A 16796-nucleotide genomic window follows, 5' to 3' on the forward strand; every position below is an offset into this window, starting at 1 on the left:
CCAAATCATTGCAGGTGGACCTGCCCCCTGGCCTGTGGTCCTGGATGGTGTAAGAAAGCAGGCTGAGCAGGCCATAAGGAGCAAGATAGTAAACAGTGCTCCTCCATGGCTCCTGCATCAGGTCTCGTCTCTAGATTCCTGTCTTGAGTACTGCTCTGACTTCCCTGGACGATGGAGTACAGGCTGTAAACTGAAATGTCAACTCTTTCCTCCCCCACGTTGCTTTCGGTCTTCCTGTCTCATCACAGTGATAGAAATAAAACACTCTTCTCATTCGGTCTTTGCTCACTCTTTCTTGTTGTGCTCGTTACTTCTGTTGCTGTGATAAAAATACCATGACCGAGGCAATTTACAAAAGAAAGATTTTGTTTGGTTTTATGGATCCAGATAGTTAGAGCCCACAATGATGGGGGAAGCACACAGCAGGAATGGCAGCTGAAGCAGAAAGCTGAGAACTAACACCCTCAATAAGCAGAAAGCTCAGCACTTCCTAAGGCTTCTAAGTCTTTGCTACTATGTTTCTTGTTGATGGGAATACAATGTCCATAGCATAAAACATTTAAGAGGACGGTACCTTGGCTATATACCATTCAACATTTTACTCACTTCACACCTCTCCACCTCCACTATCCACCTCCCCCCCATATCTACTCCCATTGCCCGCACTGTCTACCATCACTATCTCCTTCATCCACCACCACCATCTCCCCACCCATCCACTATGATCCCCCAGTCCCCACCCTCCACCATCACCCTTGTACAACCCCCATATCTCCCATCCATGTCCAGAAAATTTTCATGTGTTATCTTTATTTAAAGTGTTGGCTTTGCTTCTGGGGGAACCTTTAACATAGAGGCTTCCTTGGTATAACAAGGTATAACAAGCTGCATAACAGCAGCATCTATGCCCACTGTGGACTTGTCTGTCTTCGGTCCTTGTCACTCTCCATTTTCAGGTCACAGCTCTGCCTGGACAGGCAGCCTTGCCTTTGATGTCTGCGAAGGCCTGTGTCAGGGTTCTCTGCTGACATATATTTCTCTTTTAGCTCTGCTCCAGTTTCTCGTGGCTTGTGTTGAGCCGCCGGTGTTCTGTATCAGTTCCTTGTACTATGCTGCCTGTAAGTGGTTTCAGGGAAACCGGCTGTTCTGTACTGATGATCTTTTGCATATTTTTTTTTTTTTGCTTGCAGTTCTCTGAGCTTCTGGGCTCTGTGGATTTATGCTGTGTGGGCTTTTATAAACACATGTACACCCAAATGCAGTGAAATATTGAACACACAAACCAGTCAGTGTTCACACTTCCACAGCAAGGGATCTCACAGGTGGACACTGCCAGAGGAGAGAAAACCTCCATGAATTTATTTACATACAACCCAAAAAGGTAAATAACTGTACTACCTACCAGTCAGAGGCTCATGGAGGTCCGAAGACAGGACAGACCGGCTCACCACAGGCATAGGAGTCCTCTGGTGGGAAAGGGGGAGTTTTCTTGCCGAGGTGGAGGTTTTGTGAGTGAGCATATACTCTGTCTTAAGCCTAGAACTGAATGAAATGTTGCCCACTGATATACTGAGGAGGAGTTTGCACGGCAAGCCAGTAGGGGGAGCTTTTCTTGCTGCTGTGGCTGGTTGGCCTTATCCAAAGGCCTGAGGCTGGCCTCTGTCTGTGCCACTGAGGATGGCCCTGGAGTCTGTCTGTAAGTGCCAGCTGGTCTAGGCCAGGACAACAGTGGAACTTGAAGGCACAGAGGTGTCAGGCTTTATTACTGAAACCTTTGAATCTATTTTTGTTTGAGTGTGCCTGTGTGTGTACATGTTGATGTGTGTACGTGTTTGTTCACCTACACACATGTATGTGTACGTCTATGCATGCACACCTGTCCCACCCAAATTTTCCCGATCTGTGTTGAGGTGCTCACTATTGCTTGGGGTGGTCAAGGTGATTCTAAACTTCCCTCAGAAGGAAATGGTTCAACCACATTACCATGTCCAGCGAGACGGGGAGAATGTTCCTGGCCTAGAGGATTCTAGACTGGTCAGAGATGTCTGTGCTAGGATCATAGCTTTTTTCCTGAGTTCGGATACCCTGCCCCCACCCTTGTGGTACGGCCAGCATTGGCTACTTACTGCTTCAGAACTCTACCCCCGTTACCCAACCCCATCCCGTCAGCTCTTCTCCACCCCCATCACCCATACCCTTCAAGGAAGGAAGGATATATTCTATTTTGTTTTTGTTTTTCAAAGAAAACTGGTTCCCTCACAGAATAAAAGAAGAAAAAAATTGTTTTGACTAAAACACAAGCATGGCAGAACAGGCAGAAAGTTTAGTATGGCTCAGGTTAAGGTGTTGGCAGGAACCTGCTCTCCTGCTGGAGCACCTTCTCTTGTGTGTACTCCATGCCAAGGTCTCCGGGTTAGCTCTGTTATGTATTTGGTGACATCATGACCTTAGACTCAGTTTATCATCTATAAAACAGATGTAAGGCTCCTTAGCCACCACTGAAAGTTGAAGATCAAACACAAAGTAAGCTCAGTGTAGTGGGCCCTCTGTCCTCTCCCTCCCTCCTGTCCTTTTACTCCCAGAGCAGTGATTTTCAGGGCACAGTTTTGTTCCACAGTCATTTGGGCCATGTCCAGAATCAGTATTTTGCATATAAAAGTAATGGATGAGACAAAAGATGTGTGTGGGCTGGGGACACACTCAAACCATTGCCAGTGTCACTCTTGCCCTTGTCCTGTGAGTATGGACAGCAGTTTCCATTCTACCAAGGGCTTCACCATTGGTTTGTCGTGTGTCTATTTATGACCATCTTAGGGACTGGGCTATGCTTTTCGTTGAAGGGTTTTGTTTTTTGTGTGCATGTGTCTTTTTAAAAAATACTATTTATTATGTAAACAGTGTTCTGCCTACATGTATACCTGCACGCCAGAAGAGGGCATTATAGATGGTTGTGAGCCACCATGTAGTTGCTGGAAATCAAACTCAGAACCTTTAGGAAGAGCAGCCAGTGCTCTTATCGCCAAGCCATCTCTCCAGCCGTGTGTGTGTGTGTGTGTGTGTGTGTGTGTGTGTCTGTGTGTGTCTTTGTCTGTCTGTCTTATGGAGATAACTATGATTTTCCCTTCATTTTGATAACAATGATGGCTTTTACCAAAAATTCCCAATATCAAACCATTCTTGCAATACTGAAATAAGATGGTTTGGTTTGTTTGTAATGTTCTCATTGATGTTCACTGCGACTTGACTGGCAGTTCAGCACGGCTGCTTTATGTGTGTTTTAGTAACTTTGACCACGCCTAGAAAACACTGGTGCACCCCTTTGCTAGGGTCAGAAACAATCTGGGCAGTGTTGAGACCATGTGGTTCTTGAAAGTTTGGGAGCATTCCCCACAAAACTGGACTTGGGAGTCTATGGAACTTTACTCTCTTCTGTTTACTTGGGGCCCGTTATCCACTTCATCATTGTTTTCACATTTGTCTGCATGAAGTAATTACAAATAGCATCACAGTTGAAAAAAAAAAATTACTGCTGCTTGCACAGTCCTGCCTGCCTTGTAATTCTGTGTTCTCACTTGCTCAACTACTCTGTTGTCTGTTTTCTCTACTTTTAAAGAACTGGGTTTTGGCTGATGATGTTTCTTTTTTATTATACTTATTTAGTGTGTGTGTGTGTGTGTGTGTGTGTGTGTGTGTGTGTTATGTGCATGTGCCACAGTGTGCATCCAGAGGTCAGAGAAAATTTTCAAGAGCTGGCTCTCTCCTTCAACAAGCACCTTTGGTCCACTGAGCCATCTTGCCAGCCCCCGATGGCACCATTTTAAAAAATGATTCTACATTTTACTATTTATTGAACAAGTTGGCAATGGCAATGACATTTCTAATAGAAAGGGATGTGCTGATCTGGTTTGACCAACTTGTGATTACAGGATGTTGGTATTATCTCAACCTTAGCGGCTGTTGACCTTTCCTTTGTGAAAGGTCATGTGGTCAGTCTTTCACCCACCTTCCCTGTGTACTGAGCCTGTATGGCTGGATACCTAGATGGACCTAAGTGTTCATAGCTTCATTGGGAATTTAGTTGCACTGTAAATCACATGATTTTTGGATCTCACTTTTGAGACTGCTTTTTATATCATGAGACACCAAGATGTAACTCCTGCCGCTGCCCCCACCTTTGCCTGTGTGTGTGTGTGTACCCTTATCCTTATTTTTATTAAACCTTTCTATAGACCATCTTATGTGTGCCTAAGAATAGGGGCAGAGCTGGTTGGGTTTGGGTTTGGTTCTTGGATCCAGCACAGACTGAATATGATGAATATTCTGGTTACATCTATCATTATTTCATGGAAAGCTGGATGATTGCTCCAACCTGGACTTCCAGGATGGGTCCACACTCTCAATGTGGCCAAAGGAATTTTAAATGGTGAGGCATGATGGAGGTCTCAGTGTGCTAGCTGGCCTTCAGACCATGGCACAAACAGGTCTTTGGTCAAACAAGACTCCTGACCAAACCAGTTGAACCCCAACCAGGCTGCAGGTGCATGGCTTAGAAATGAATGCATGCTTACTGTGTATGTATGTGTTGCATGATGCGCATGTAGAGAGGTCAAAGGTCAAACTCAGGTGTTTTTGAGATAGGTCTACCATTGTCCAGGAACTCACCAAGTAGCCAAGCCTGTTGGCCAGTGAGCACCTAGGGACCAATATCAGCTTCCCCAGCACACATGCCCAAGCCTAGCTTTTTTGGGGGGCGGGGGGTTTGGGGGGTGGCTACTGACCTCATGTCCTCATGCTTATACAGAAAGTACTTTCCTGGCTGAACATCTCCTGATCCCAAGTGCTCATTGTTCAGTATCAATGAGTTTGAGCTCTTGATCAGAATTACTTGGCAAACGATGACATACAAGCCAATCTTACAGTATTTCCCTTTTGATGAAAGCTGAGCATGTTTCCACACAGATGTGGTGGCGTGGCTGTTGTTTTAAGCTAGGCATTTATTGCACTCCACTGTCTTGCAGCGTGTCCTGGTCTCTGGAGCCTGCAGAGCTATGTGGCAGGGGATTTATTAAAGGAATTGGTTTGTGATGCTGGGGGCCTTTGACATCCCATGGTCTGCCATGTGCAGACTGGAGATCCAGAACAGCTGTAAATCACATGCCCGAGACCATGGGGAGTCTGAGGTGTGACCTGTGGTCCAGAGCCAAAGACTGTAGGTGAGATTTCCAGACGCAAGAATCTGGAGTCTATCTGAGGGCAACAAGTGTGTGCTCTAGCCAAAGCCAGACCAGAGTTCCGTCAGTCACCTGCTCTGTGTGGGCTCTGCTCTATCCAGGATGTCCATGGATTATTGATGGCCCCCTTGTCAGGGTGAGGCAGATCAGCTGCAGACTGTTACCTGGTCAAATGTTGGTTCCTTCTTGAGAACCCTCTCAGGCCACCCAGGAAAAATGCACCTAGTCATATAGGTAGGTATTTCTCAGTCCAGTCAAACTCACACCCCAATCACCCATCACAGGAAGTCATCCCAGTGAGCTGGCTGCTCTCAGTACCCTTGCTCTGTTTCTTCATCTCACAATGCCAATCCATCTTCATCAGTAATGTGCTCTCATTATTTGGTGATCCAGTTGATACCTTCTTTATCTTCAAAAGTCAATGATTTTATAGTTTCTTCTCTTGATGAGAGAATCCTAGTCCATTCCTGCAGTCTGGTGAGATGACCCCTCAGGACAGTGGTTTCCCCTCAGCTTTATGGCTTTGTTCTAGTTCACTGTCCCATTGCTCTCCTTCAGGGACTTCAGTTACAGACCGCTAGATGTTCCCATGTCTCAGCCTGTACTCTGATCTCAGATTCTTCCCGTTAGTTTCACTCTCTTGGATCCTTTCAATTTAACCCCTTCCCATGGTGATAGTGAGTTTTACTATTCTTGAGGTGACTGTATTTTTTCCTGTAGTTTTTCTTACAGTGAGCTTGTGTTTCTGCTTTAGGACTGTTTTCATATCCCTGCTTGTTTACTTAATGCTTCATAAAGGGAAGTGCTCTACTTACACTTTCTGTTGCTGTGATAGAACACTGCAGCCAAAAGCAACTCTGGGAAGAGTTTATTTCAGCTTATACTTCCAAATGATAGCCCATCTCTGAGGAAAGAACTCAAGGAACGGAAAGCAGAAACCAGGGAAGAATGCCTCTTTAGTTGCTTCCTGGTAGAATCCTCTCAGCTGCCTTTCTTATTCAGCCTGGGACCATAGGCTTAGAAATGGTATTACACACTGTGGGCTGGACTCTCCCATATCAAACATCAATCAATCCAGTCTCTCATAGACATGGCCACAGGCATGACATAGGCAATTCCTCAACTGAGGTTTCCTTTCCTAGGTGGCATTGTGTCACCTTGATAATAAAATCCAGCACAGGTAGGTTGTCTTATAGTTACCTTCTGCTTCTTTGTGTATATGGAGTATGAATATATTCACGTGGGGGTGTGTGCCTGTGTATGGAGTCTAGATGTCAGCATTTAGGATCTTCCTCAATTGTTCTCCATCTTATCCTTTCAGACAAAGTCTCTCATTAAACATGGAGCTCACAGATTGGGCCAAGCTAGCTGGCCTGAGTTCTAGAGGTCCTCTTGTCTCTGTGTCCCTTCCCCTGCAGTGCTGGGCAGATGAATGCCCCTATGCCAAGCTTTCACATGGTTGCTGGGGATTTGAATTCAGGTCCTACATATTTGACTTTTGCGCTTACTTGTGTTCACGTTTCTTTGGTGTTTGTAAACAGGCAGTGAGCGAAATCCCATGATAAAACTTGCTTGTGGAGGTCTGACTCTCCATCCTTACAGCTTCCTAATGAACGCCCTTTTAAGGGTCTGTGTGTTGGCTGACTGTATTGTGCTGTGGAGTTCAACCTGACTCTGCTGGCCTCAGGGGACTGTCTTCCCCATAACCTGTGATATCTGTGGCTTTTGCTCTCCTAAGAGCTGTACATAGCCAAGCTGCATATGGAGTTGCCTGTTGTTTTCTCCAGGATACTTCACAAAGGCTGTGGGGGAACATCAAGTAAGGAGCCTCTGTTGCCTGCTATTTTAATATACTATCTTCCCTGGTGTCTCTGAGGGTAATCTATGATAACTGCAATAAGCCCATCTTTCAGATTTAAGTGGGATATCTCTGGCTTTCAGATTGGTTTTATATTTTATAGACCGAATCTTGCTATATAGCCCTGGAACTTACTGTGTTGCCCAGGCTGACCTTGAACCTGTGGCAATTTTCTTGCCTTGGCCTCCCAGATGCTGAGATTTCAGGCATAGGCTGCTGTGCTTGGCCTTGGCTTGCCTTTTTGAGATATTTGCTACTGTAGCCCAGGCTGGACATGAATTCCTCCTGCCTCAGCATTTTGATTTCCAGGATTACAAACTTACATCATCATGCCAGACTTTCTTTCAGATTTAAATGAAAAGTTTTTCTTCCTTATGGCCCTGGTCATATTGCTTTAATAGGAATAGAGGGAAGAAAAGGCATGAAACTAGAGGTGAAGGCAGGGACCTTCACAGTACATGATGTACTGTGAACTTGCTGACAAGGAACACCATTTCAGAGTTACAGGCTTCATGATATGGCCTAGGGAGAGCAGGGAGAGATGGGCCTAAATTGGCCTCCAAGGGCATCTCATAGCTCCATGGAAGACTGGCCATCCCAGGGAGCCTGGCAAAGGAGTCCAGAGAGGAAGGGCTTGTAGGATCATGGGGCCATGCAGAGTTCTAGGAAGGGATGTGCAGGCACAAAGCTGCTGAAGCCAGAGGTGAGGACCCCATACTTCTGGGGCTGAGTGGCTGGACCAATCCATGTGAAGCCTGCAGGAATGAAATGGTCGTAGAAAAAAAAAAAAAAAAAAAAGTGCCTGTTCCAGGTAGTCTGTCTCCCTAGCCAGGTTTCATACTGTCAGGGGCAGCAGAGCTGGACACACTGTTGAGTCTGGTGACAGCATAATGAAGGATATATTCTGAGCACAACTGCTAGTGGTGTTGCCCCAACATCCCCATCTCCCAACATCAGCTCATCTGAGGGGCAGTTTGTCCAGTCCAGCTCTAGGCTGGTCTTCAGTCAGACATAGCCCTTGTCCTCAAGGGAGGCAAATAGCGAGTACAGCTTCAGAAAGCCCACACTATAGCTTAGCCCTTCCGGGGAGCCCCAGGCTGCAGCCTGAAGGGGTCAGGTCTAACTTGAGAGAGGACTGGAATGGCCAGCCTAGAGCAGTATGGACAACCTGCCACAGACAGACTGCACAGACCATGGTGCTCATTTCCATGTGGATGAGTATGGTGGTTTTGAAGGAGACCAACAAAAGGTACTCTGGGAAGGTCCCACATGGAATTGGACACTCACTGGGAGTATTCAGTGGAGATAGCCTGGGAAAAGAAATGATACCCACACAAGTCAGCTTCATACATCACATTAGCCAACATGGAAGACAGGCAGTTTGCCTTGAGTCATGGCCCCATTTTTAGATATCTGGGGACTGAGATCCCTGGGTTTTTCTTATCCTTCTCCCCATATGTTGCTCTCAGCCCCTGCTGGTACTGTTACCAATTTCCCCTCTAGCTCAGTGACAGCCCCAAGCCCCAGCATTTGCTGAGATGGACATGATGGGCATTGCTGAGCACTCCTGGCCCCTCATTCAGTCTCTCAGTGGCACCCTCGGGAAAGCTGTGTCCAGACAGGACAAACCTGGTCACATCTGCAGACCAAGCCCTGAAGACCAGAGTAAAGTGATAAGAAAAAGTAAGACCCTGAGCCAGGCACAGGCTTTATGGGACTTCCCCAAGGACCCGTGTTATAACCTGGCTGGGCCTTCCTCACAGTACAGATGTCAGTCAGCTCCCTCCCCCACCACATAGCAACAGGGTGGCTCTCAGGTCTCTGAAAAGCAAAGATGCAAACCTTGATGTTTAACCCTTTAAAATGTGCTAGACAGCATGCTCCACACTAGGTGGCTGGGGACACTGATGGCACATTAGGGTGAACTTTATTTTCATATTACTATACAACTCACTTGGGAACTTAAAAAAAAAAAAAAACAAAAAAAACTACAAAGCCACAACTTCACTGTTGTCCCTGGAAAGCCCTTTGTGACATTACCGCCTGCCTCCCCTGAGGTACCCACCTGTCACCAGTTCCACAGGTGACCAGAGTAACTCATATCATTAGAGAAGGCCCCATGTGCATCCTCACAGTAGTAAATGGAAGTTTAGATACTCAGGGGCCCTGCCTCTTCCTGTCTCTCCTCTCCTGAGACAAGGACCACAGTGCCTCAATGCCCCAGGTGACATGAGACATCAGTATGCTAGTAGCTTGTGCTTTCCAAGCTAGTTCTGCTGTGTGACTCACAGGCCCAGTCACATTCTCTGAAGACTGTCTCTGTAACACAAAACAGGATACAAAGTCTCATTATCCTGACCCAATAACCCATGCAGTTGGAAACCCAGAGAGAGAATGAGTATGCATGGAAGTCTGTAGAACCTACCCACTATCCTCAGCTTACCTCCAGGACACTTGGAAGGTAGGATAGGAGGAGCCACAGCCCTGGCTAGCCAGGGGGAGTGCAGAAGACTGTGGAGTGAGGGAGGCCCCACCCTACCCCACCCCACAAATTGGGCCTTCCTTCAGGTTTGTTCTTGAGTGGTGTTCCTTCAAAAAGTGGGAGGGTGCACTTAACAGCCATGTCTTTTTTCAGAACCTCAAGTTCACGGTTGACTTACCACTGGCTCAGAAGAGGCTGAGAAAAAGCCGGCATATTTAATGTTACCACTCCAACTATTTGCCAACAGTAACACTGGTGTATTTTGTAAATGTACAATACAGAGAGCACAGCCCCACACGATTGGTGCCAGGTGACATGCAGAATAGTTTCCTTTCCTCGTCAGACAGTGTCCTTCGACTCAGGATAGACAGTGCATGGATTGTAAGCAAGGGACTCAGGGCACCATGAAGTGGGCAGCTCCTCACCAGCTGGCCCCAGTCAGATACACTATGCTTATCAGTTCTCTTTTTGTGCAGATGACGAGAGAAAGATGAGCCATGCCGAGAGAGGATGGGACAGGCAGGCCGGGCCACTGTGAGACAGAAGCCTGACCTCCATGTTGCAGGATTTGCTCTCTGCAGAGATACAAAGTGCTCAGTTTGCAGATCTGCTGGTTACGTGACCTTGACGATGACGACATGACGGGGATGAGAGGAGGGAAATGGGTGAACCCAGCGGGCCAGCAAGGTGAAGATGGGCCAGACCGGGATTTTGATCTCTTGTGGTTGGGCAGGCCACGCTGGCACACAAGGTCCTAGACGCAGCCCACGGTCAGGAGGCAGCTCCTTCCTTTCTGAAAGGGCCTCCGCGCAGGCAGAGGCCACAGGCAGTCCTCAGGTCCTAGGCTTAGGAGCACAGCACTGGAGGCTGCGGTGGCTGGAAGGGCTGAAACTGTAAAGTACAGCCCGTGGGTGACTCAGGCACAGGAACGTGGGCAGCATGTGGCCCCAGGGGAGTGCATGGTGTCACACACGGAAGCGACAAGAACACAGCTGGGGCATGTGGGGCCTGGCAGCTCACTGGACCATGAGAGGCAGTGGGGGCTTCACTTGGCCAGGGCCAAGCACTCATTGGCCAGGCGCAGTGATGACACAGGGGTCACGAGCACATGGCTGCATGGAATTACAGTGATCGCTGTTGCCACTCAGAACACAACACGGGACACACACACCGCCCTGGGCCGCCCAGCGCTCACGCCACCCGCCTGCTGGGGCTGGGAACTGGATGAGGGAGTTATGGCATTGGGTAGACGAAGATGAGTGGTCATTGTGTTGGGGATGGGTCCCTCTGCCATGTGGGCCCTGGGAGGATTGTGGGAGAGGGTGAGTGTGGCTCACCATGTACAGAGGGAAGGAATGTAGAGCATGGGAGTTCAAAGTTATGGCAGCCAGTATAAAGTGTCTAGGGATCTGTGGGGCTGAGGTCCTGAGACAGCCAGCTCTAGACTGGTTGCCCAAGTGCTAGGGTACAGGTGACTGCGCTTTGCCTAGTTGCTTACTGGAGATAACAGCAGTTATAATACTGGTTACTTAGGATAGTACTCTGTTAATAAAATAGGGGGCTATACAGAGCAGAGAGGGGTATTATTAGACAGTCAGGTGCTGTGTTACTTGGCACAGTGAGTCATGAGCGTGTAAGGTTTCAGCCAGGCTAGAGGGGGTCTCTTCGTATGAAAATATGGAAGGATCTGGGTTTGTTCTAGCAGGGTTTTTGGTCTACTCACACATTTATCTAGATTGACTTCCTGTCACTTAAGTGGCAGTCCTTAGGAGGTCTCTAGTGCTAGCTTTGTGGATGAAATGCTTATCTTCCACACATAAACACTACCTATACAGTATGTATATATATATTTATATATTTATATATTTATATTATATAAAGTTTACTTACGTATTTTCATCACCCATATCAGGTCTACTTATTATTAGTTTGCCCACTGCCAATAACAGAACAATGACACAGCCAGTCTGGGGGCTGGTTCTGTTGTGTCTGACTTTTCTATCTCATATTTTCTTTGCTAGGTTGGGTTTTCAGATGTTTACAGAGTGAGGGGCTGAGGGCTGACAGGGTGGGAGGCAGTTCCACTTCTCAGTCAGTGCCATGTCAAGGCCAATGGTGGCTGAGGCCCAGCCTTGGGCCAAGGGAGGCCTGGGTGCCAGGGCTACGCCAGAGTGGGAGCTCTGCTCCATGGAAGGCAAGCCCATGAGCCTACCCAGGTTGTGGGGGCAGAGGAGTGGAAACAGTGGTGCCTTGGGCTGGTCTGAGGCTGGTGCCCGGTAGGCCCTCATGTGCCTGGTGTGTGGGAGGCGGCTGCCTATGCTGTCTACACAACTGTGCTGATGCCACTGGGCTTGGCCTTGCTGCTGGTGGGGGGCGGTGGGGCAGGAGGCTGCCCATGATGATGCACTGCATGCCCATGACCAGGGTGAGTTGTGGGCAAAGGCGGGTGGCTGTGCGCATGGGCCCCATATAGGGGGTGCCCGCCATGTGGGCCATGGTGGTACTGGTGGGTGTGCTGCAGGTGGGGGGGTGGGTGGTAGTGGTGGTGGTGGTGATAGGGGGGTGGGTTCTGCTGCGCATGGCAGTACTGTGCATGGTGCCCATGTAGTGGGCCCTCTGAGGGCCCGGGGTGATGGGCATGAGGGGGTCCTGGGGGAGGGCCTGACGGGGGGTGGACCTGGGGAGGGGGCTTCCCTCTCCTGCTCCCAAACAAAGAACCCAGGAGAGAGGAGGAGTTAGGCACGGGCTGGGGGGGGCGAGATGGGCACTCTCGTGTTGAGGTCGCTCTCCGGCGCATGTGAGGACTGCTAATGATGGAGCCCTAAAAAGGAAATTCATAGAAACCAAAATTAAAAGATCTCAAAGCACACAGGCCAGACCAAGTTTTCCAAAATCAGAAGTCACCCACTGACTGCTGGGCCCGAGGGTGGGAAGGATGCGGGCTCGGCCTCACAGCCACTGTGTGGGGGCAGCTGGGGGCTGGTCCTGATGGAATTGGGTGGCATTTCCTTTCTGTGCAACAGCACAAGGATGCTTCTGCTCATGCTGTGCTGCTGCCAGACTGAACCATTAGCCCACATGACAGGGTAGGGTAGGGTAGGGTAGGGTAGGGTGTTGTGAGCATGTGAGGCCAAGGAATGGCAGTGAGTGTGGAAAAGGAATGAACCAGATTCCTGTAGAGTTGGGCCTTAAGCTCTCCTGGGACCTCTGCCCATGTGGGGGTCCAGAGGTGTCTGGGAAGATGGTACCAAACAGGTAGAACCCTATAACCTTATCCTTGGGGGTGTAGGGCATGGCCTAGGACTTTCCTCACAGCTGCCTTTACAAACCCAAGAGGAGTAAAAGGTCTGCAGGTTGAGTCAAGGTGTTGGCAGCAGGGAGCAATGGGGGTGGGGAGAAGGGATGAATGAGAGCTCATGAAATCCACACTGACTCTTCCTTTCTCTCAGAAACTCCTCCTGTGAACTAGCGAAGCGATTCCATTGTGTCCTGACCCCAGACACACAGCCAGTAAACTCCAGGAAGTAAGCGATGGATGGCGGAGCAAAGGGACAGGTGAGTGGGGCTAACACATCCAACAGTGAGAGCTGAGGATGAGTGAGGGGCGGGTGGCGCTTGCGCCCGGGGCAGGAACTGAAAGCCAGGACGTTCATCATGCTCAGGAACCACAGGGAACAGGGGTTAAGTGGAATGAGAACACAAAATCCACACCCTCCCTCTCCCCCACCCTCGGGTCAGAACAAGCAGTTGAGAGGCATGGATGCTTCTAGGCAGAGAAGCTGCATGCAGGGCGGAGGCAGGCAGGGCGGGAGGGCCAAGTCTGTGTCTCTGCAGGAAGGGGAGGGAGGAGCAAAAAAAGACAACATAGAAACCAAGGGTGGGTGACACAGGATGGCCAGCTGGACCGGGTGCTTCCTACTTACTTCCACATTGCTCTCTAGCGATCCCGCACTGCTGCGACGCCCTCGCTTCCCTGCCCAGAACATGCAATACCAGAGGTTAGACACGCACACCAGGCCTGGTGCCACTGCCGCCTGCCGCTGCCACTGCCCAGAACTGGGGCTGGCCCATGTGTCTGCCAGGAAAGGGGCTAGAACGGGCTCAGTGGGGAGGCTGGCAGCAGTGCAGTGAGGAGTTTTAAAAACAATGGCGTGAACAAACGCTCAGCGAAAGGGAGGAGATGTTTTTAAAACTAGGTCCAACTTTGTAATGCTTATCCTGAACTGTGGTTTTTTGGGGGAGGGGTGTCTGAGGTGTGGATGTGTGTGCCACCACCTCAAACTCTTGCCTGCTCACCTGACTCAGTGCAGCCAGCCTCAGCTAGGGTCTGGGGGTACAGCTTCTGCAACAGCACAATGCCCCTGATCCCCAGTGGATTTCACATATATATATGCATATCCACATGCATGCTCACACACATATATATATATTCCTCTCCTTGACTTCTGGGGCAGAGCAGTTGGTCAAAGGGAAACTGAGTCTTGGGCCCCTTGTCCTCTGGGGCTGTCGGTTTAGTTTGTGCAGTGCCCTGGCTCCTGAGCCTAGCTCCCCTACCCAGAATACTGAAGTGCGCTTTAAATTCAAAAGTGTCTGAGGACACAGCACATAGTAGGTACTCATCAATGTATGCTGTTTATGTCAAAGGGAGGTGGGGTCTTCCAATAGCCCACTCATGCCTCTTCAGAAGCCGCTCCTTGACTTCTTGTATGAGAGTGCAGAGGCATGGTACTCCCTTCTGGATCTCTGGTAAGCTTCTGTGGGTGCAACACTAGCTGTGAGTTGCGCACCATGCTGTGTGTCAGAGGGAAGCACCACGGCTGAGACAAGGCACGGGCTGCCTCCACTTACAAAAGTGTTGGTGGGCACTAGAAGATGAAGAGGCTGCTGTGTGCCTCTCGGGTGGCCATGGCCTATCACCAGGGGCCTGAAAAGCTGCTCAAAGGAGACTGGACTGCACAGAAGTATCAGGTGGAGACAAGTATGGATCTTTCAGCCTTTGCCATGATCATGGAGAGGACCAATAGTGACATCCCCAAGCCTCAGATTCATGGGAGAATCTGAGTCAAGGGAATGTCACCATATCAGCTGCTGGGCATCCAGGGGAGATGGTCCCCTCCTTTGGTGAGAAGAAAGGTTGTTTCCCCATCTGAAGGTACAAGAGAAGCTTCCCAATGAGGTCCAGGAACATGGCAGAAGCAGACTTTGAGCTGCAAAGGATACACTCACTACTGCTTAGGTTTTTGGCCTCAGTTCCCATCTGTGAGATGGATATTTCCTGCATCAAGATTGCTCTCTTGGGTGGCCACGAAGTGTGGTACTACACAGGCATGATGAGTGTGCCCTTTCTGCTGTCATTTTTCAAACAAGATATCAAGCACCTCTCAAGCTTGTGGCTCTCCAGGAAAGACCAGGTGTCATATATGCTGCAGCCTGAACTGGAGCAGAGAGAGGCTGTACTTACTGCCCAGGGGTGGGGTGTGGGCTGTAGTTTCTTCAATTTTATCTTTTCTACTTCTCAGCTCTCTCTATAATCAATCACGGAGCTGTGTGTTCACGGCTGCACCCCACCAGCCTTTTGAAACATCGGGCCAATGGGAAAAAGGCATGCTGGGTACCTAGACTCACCCTCTGGTCTGCATGGTTCATCTGAAAGGGTCTCATATGGTCCTCAGAGCCTCAAAGCTGCATTGCAGAGGTAGGAAGAGCTCTCCTTCCCGAATTATGACCTCAAACCTCACTCATTGAGGACAACAGACCAGTTCTAAATTCTTCACATGCATTGACTTGTCATTGTAACTGGGGAAACTGAGGGCAAGAAGAGCCTGCTCAATAATGATAACAGAGTAATGGCATAAACTTCAGACAGCTGACTCCAGAGCCCATGCTACCCACAGTCTCTGCTGGACAACGTGCAGGAGGTGACGCAGCTCTTCATCTGCCACCAGTTCTCACAGGTGGACTGCCCTGTACAGGATACAGAAGCCTCATTGATTCCAGGGTGGTCTCTGTGTGGGAACCTGGAACTTGTCAGTAGCTGGAGAGGCCAGGCTGGGCACAGCCACTTCAGTGTCTGCTGTGACAGCCCTGGTTCTTGTGGCTCAGGAAAGAGGACAGGCCTAGAGGTCTCCTTCCATCTCCCAAAGTGAGGTGCTTATAGATGGGCTTGCCTGTGAGCCATCCCAGGTTGCTGCCGGGCTCAGGCTTTGTCCATGTTAGATGGGCTACTGCAGATCAGAGGCAGCTGCTCTCAGGGTACCCTGACCCAGAATAATGACAAAGGCCTGCATCTTCATGATAGCACACCTGACTATCATCACCTCAGGCTTAGCACAGTGCCAACTGTGGAAAGTCAGGCCGACTTGGTTGTCTGTTGGGGGCCGGTTGCCCAGGTCAAGCATCCTGCCTCCAGGTGCACTGCCAACATCTTCCAGGGTAAGCTGCTGCTTCACTGGACATCACACGTGGTCTTGGTCTGGCCTCAGATGCCTGGGATCCCCCTGAGTTTTTTGACCCTGGAATCCTTTCCTTGGCCAAGTAAGTACCAGTAACAATTCAGAGAGCAGCTGCATCAAAGATCTCCATCCTTGCAGGGATACAATAAGGAAGGTGTTCTACCCCATCCCTGAGCCTGCTGTCCTGGGTCTCAGTCACAGCAGGGCAACTGCACAGACTCAAACCACCCCAGGGCCCAAGCAGTTGAGTGACATGGCTGGGTTGAACAAGGCCACTGGGAAGCTAGTGATTCTCAACCAGGAGTGATCTGACACCTAGCATTTCTGGAGATGCATTAGGTTGTCACAACTGGGCAGGTGCTGCTGGCCTCAGTGAACCCAGGCACAGTGCAATGGCAGACAGTTATTTGCCCCAAAGTGTCTCCAGTGCTCAGGTTGAGAAGCCCTGGCTTAAACCCTCATGCTGGTGGTGAGCATCAGATCTTCACTATGGAAAAAAAAATGACAAAAATAAAACTCAAAAAGAAAAAAAAATTCCCAAGAAATGAGAAAGCAGTATGAGGCAGAGCTGGGTGGGAAGGCTGGGAGGGAGTGCTGGGCAGGCTCCGAGGGCCCCATCTCACTCAAGGGCTGAGGCAGGCTTAGGGGCTCATGTGCCTCCTGAGGGACAATAAGCCCAGGTCACACTGCTCCATGCACACTGACTGGCTAGACACTTGTGGTAACTAAGGGGCTGCTGCTCTAGCAGCGTCTGCTTCTAATCCAAGGCTGGA

The 16796-nt window shown here is 49.4% G+C and overlaps 1 protein-coding gene across 11 annotated transcripts in view; it reads right to left on the reverse strand.

Annotated features, from left to right (window-relative positions):
- Nucleotides 1–9767: 9767 nt before the first annotated feature.
- The window catches only part of Iqsec1 (IQ motif and Sec7 domain ArfGEF 1), a 337227-nt gene continuing 330198 nt past the window's right edge, over nucleotides 9768–16796 (reverse strand). For 7 of the 11 annotated variants that reach the window (XM_055617490.1, XM_055617494.1, XM_055617491.1 and 4 more), the window contains 2 exons: nucleotides 13495–13544; nucleotides 9768–12392 (listed from right to left, as the gene is read on the reverse strand). In XM_055617490.1, the coding sequence (XP_055473465.1) occupies nucleotides 11895–12392; nucleotides 13495–13544 (548 nt within the window). In that variant the 3' untranslated portion in view covers nucleotides 9768–11894. The remainder of the gene's footprint in view (nucleotides 12393–13494; nucleotides 13545–16796) is intronic. The other 4 variants (XM_055617497.1, XM_055617498.1, XM_055617496.1 and 1 more) reach the window with 3 other exon arrangements.

The sequence above is a fragment of the Psammomys obesus genome, unplaced genomic scaffold (assembly GCF_907164565.1).
Source record: "Psammomys obesus unplaced genomic scaffold, mPsaObe1.curated_primary_1811, whole genome shotgun sequence".
Taxonomy (NCBI): domain Eukaryota; kingdom Metazoa; phylum Chordata; class Mammalia; order Rodentia; family Muridae; genus Psammomys; species Psammomys obesus.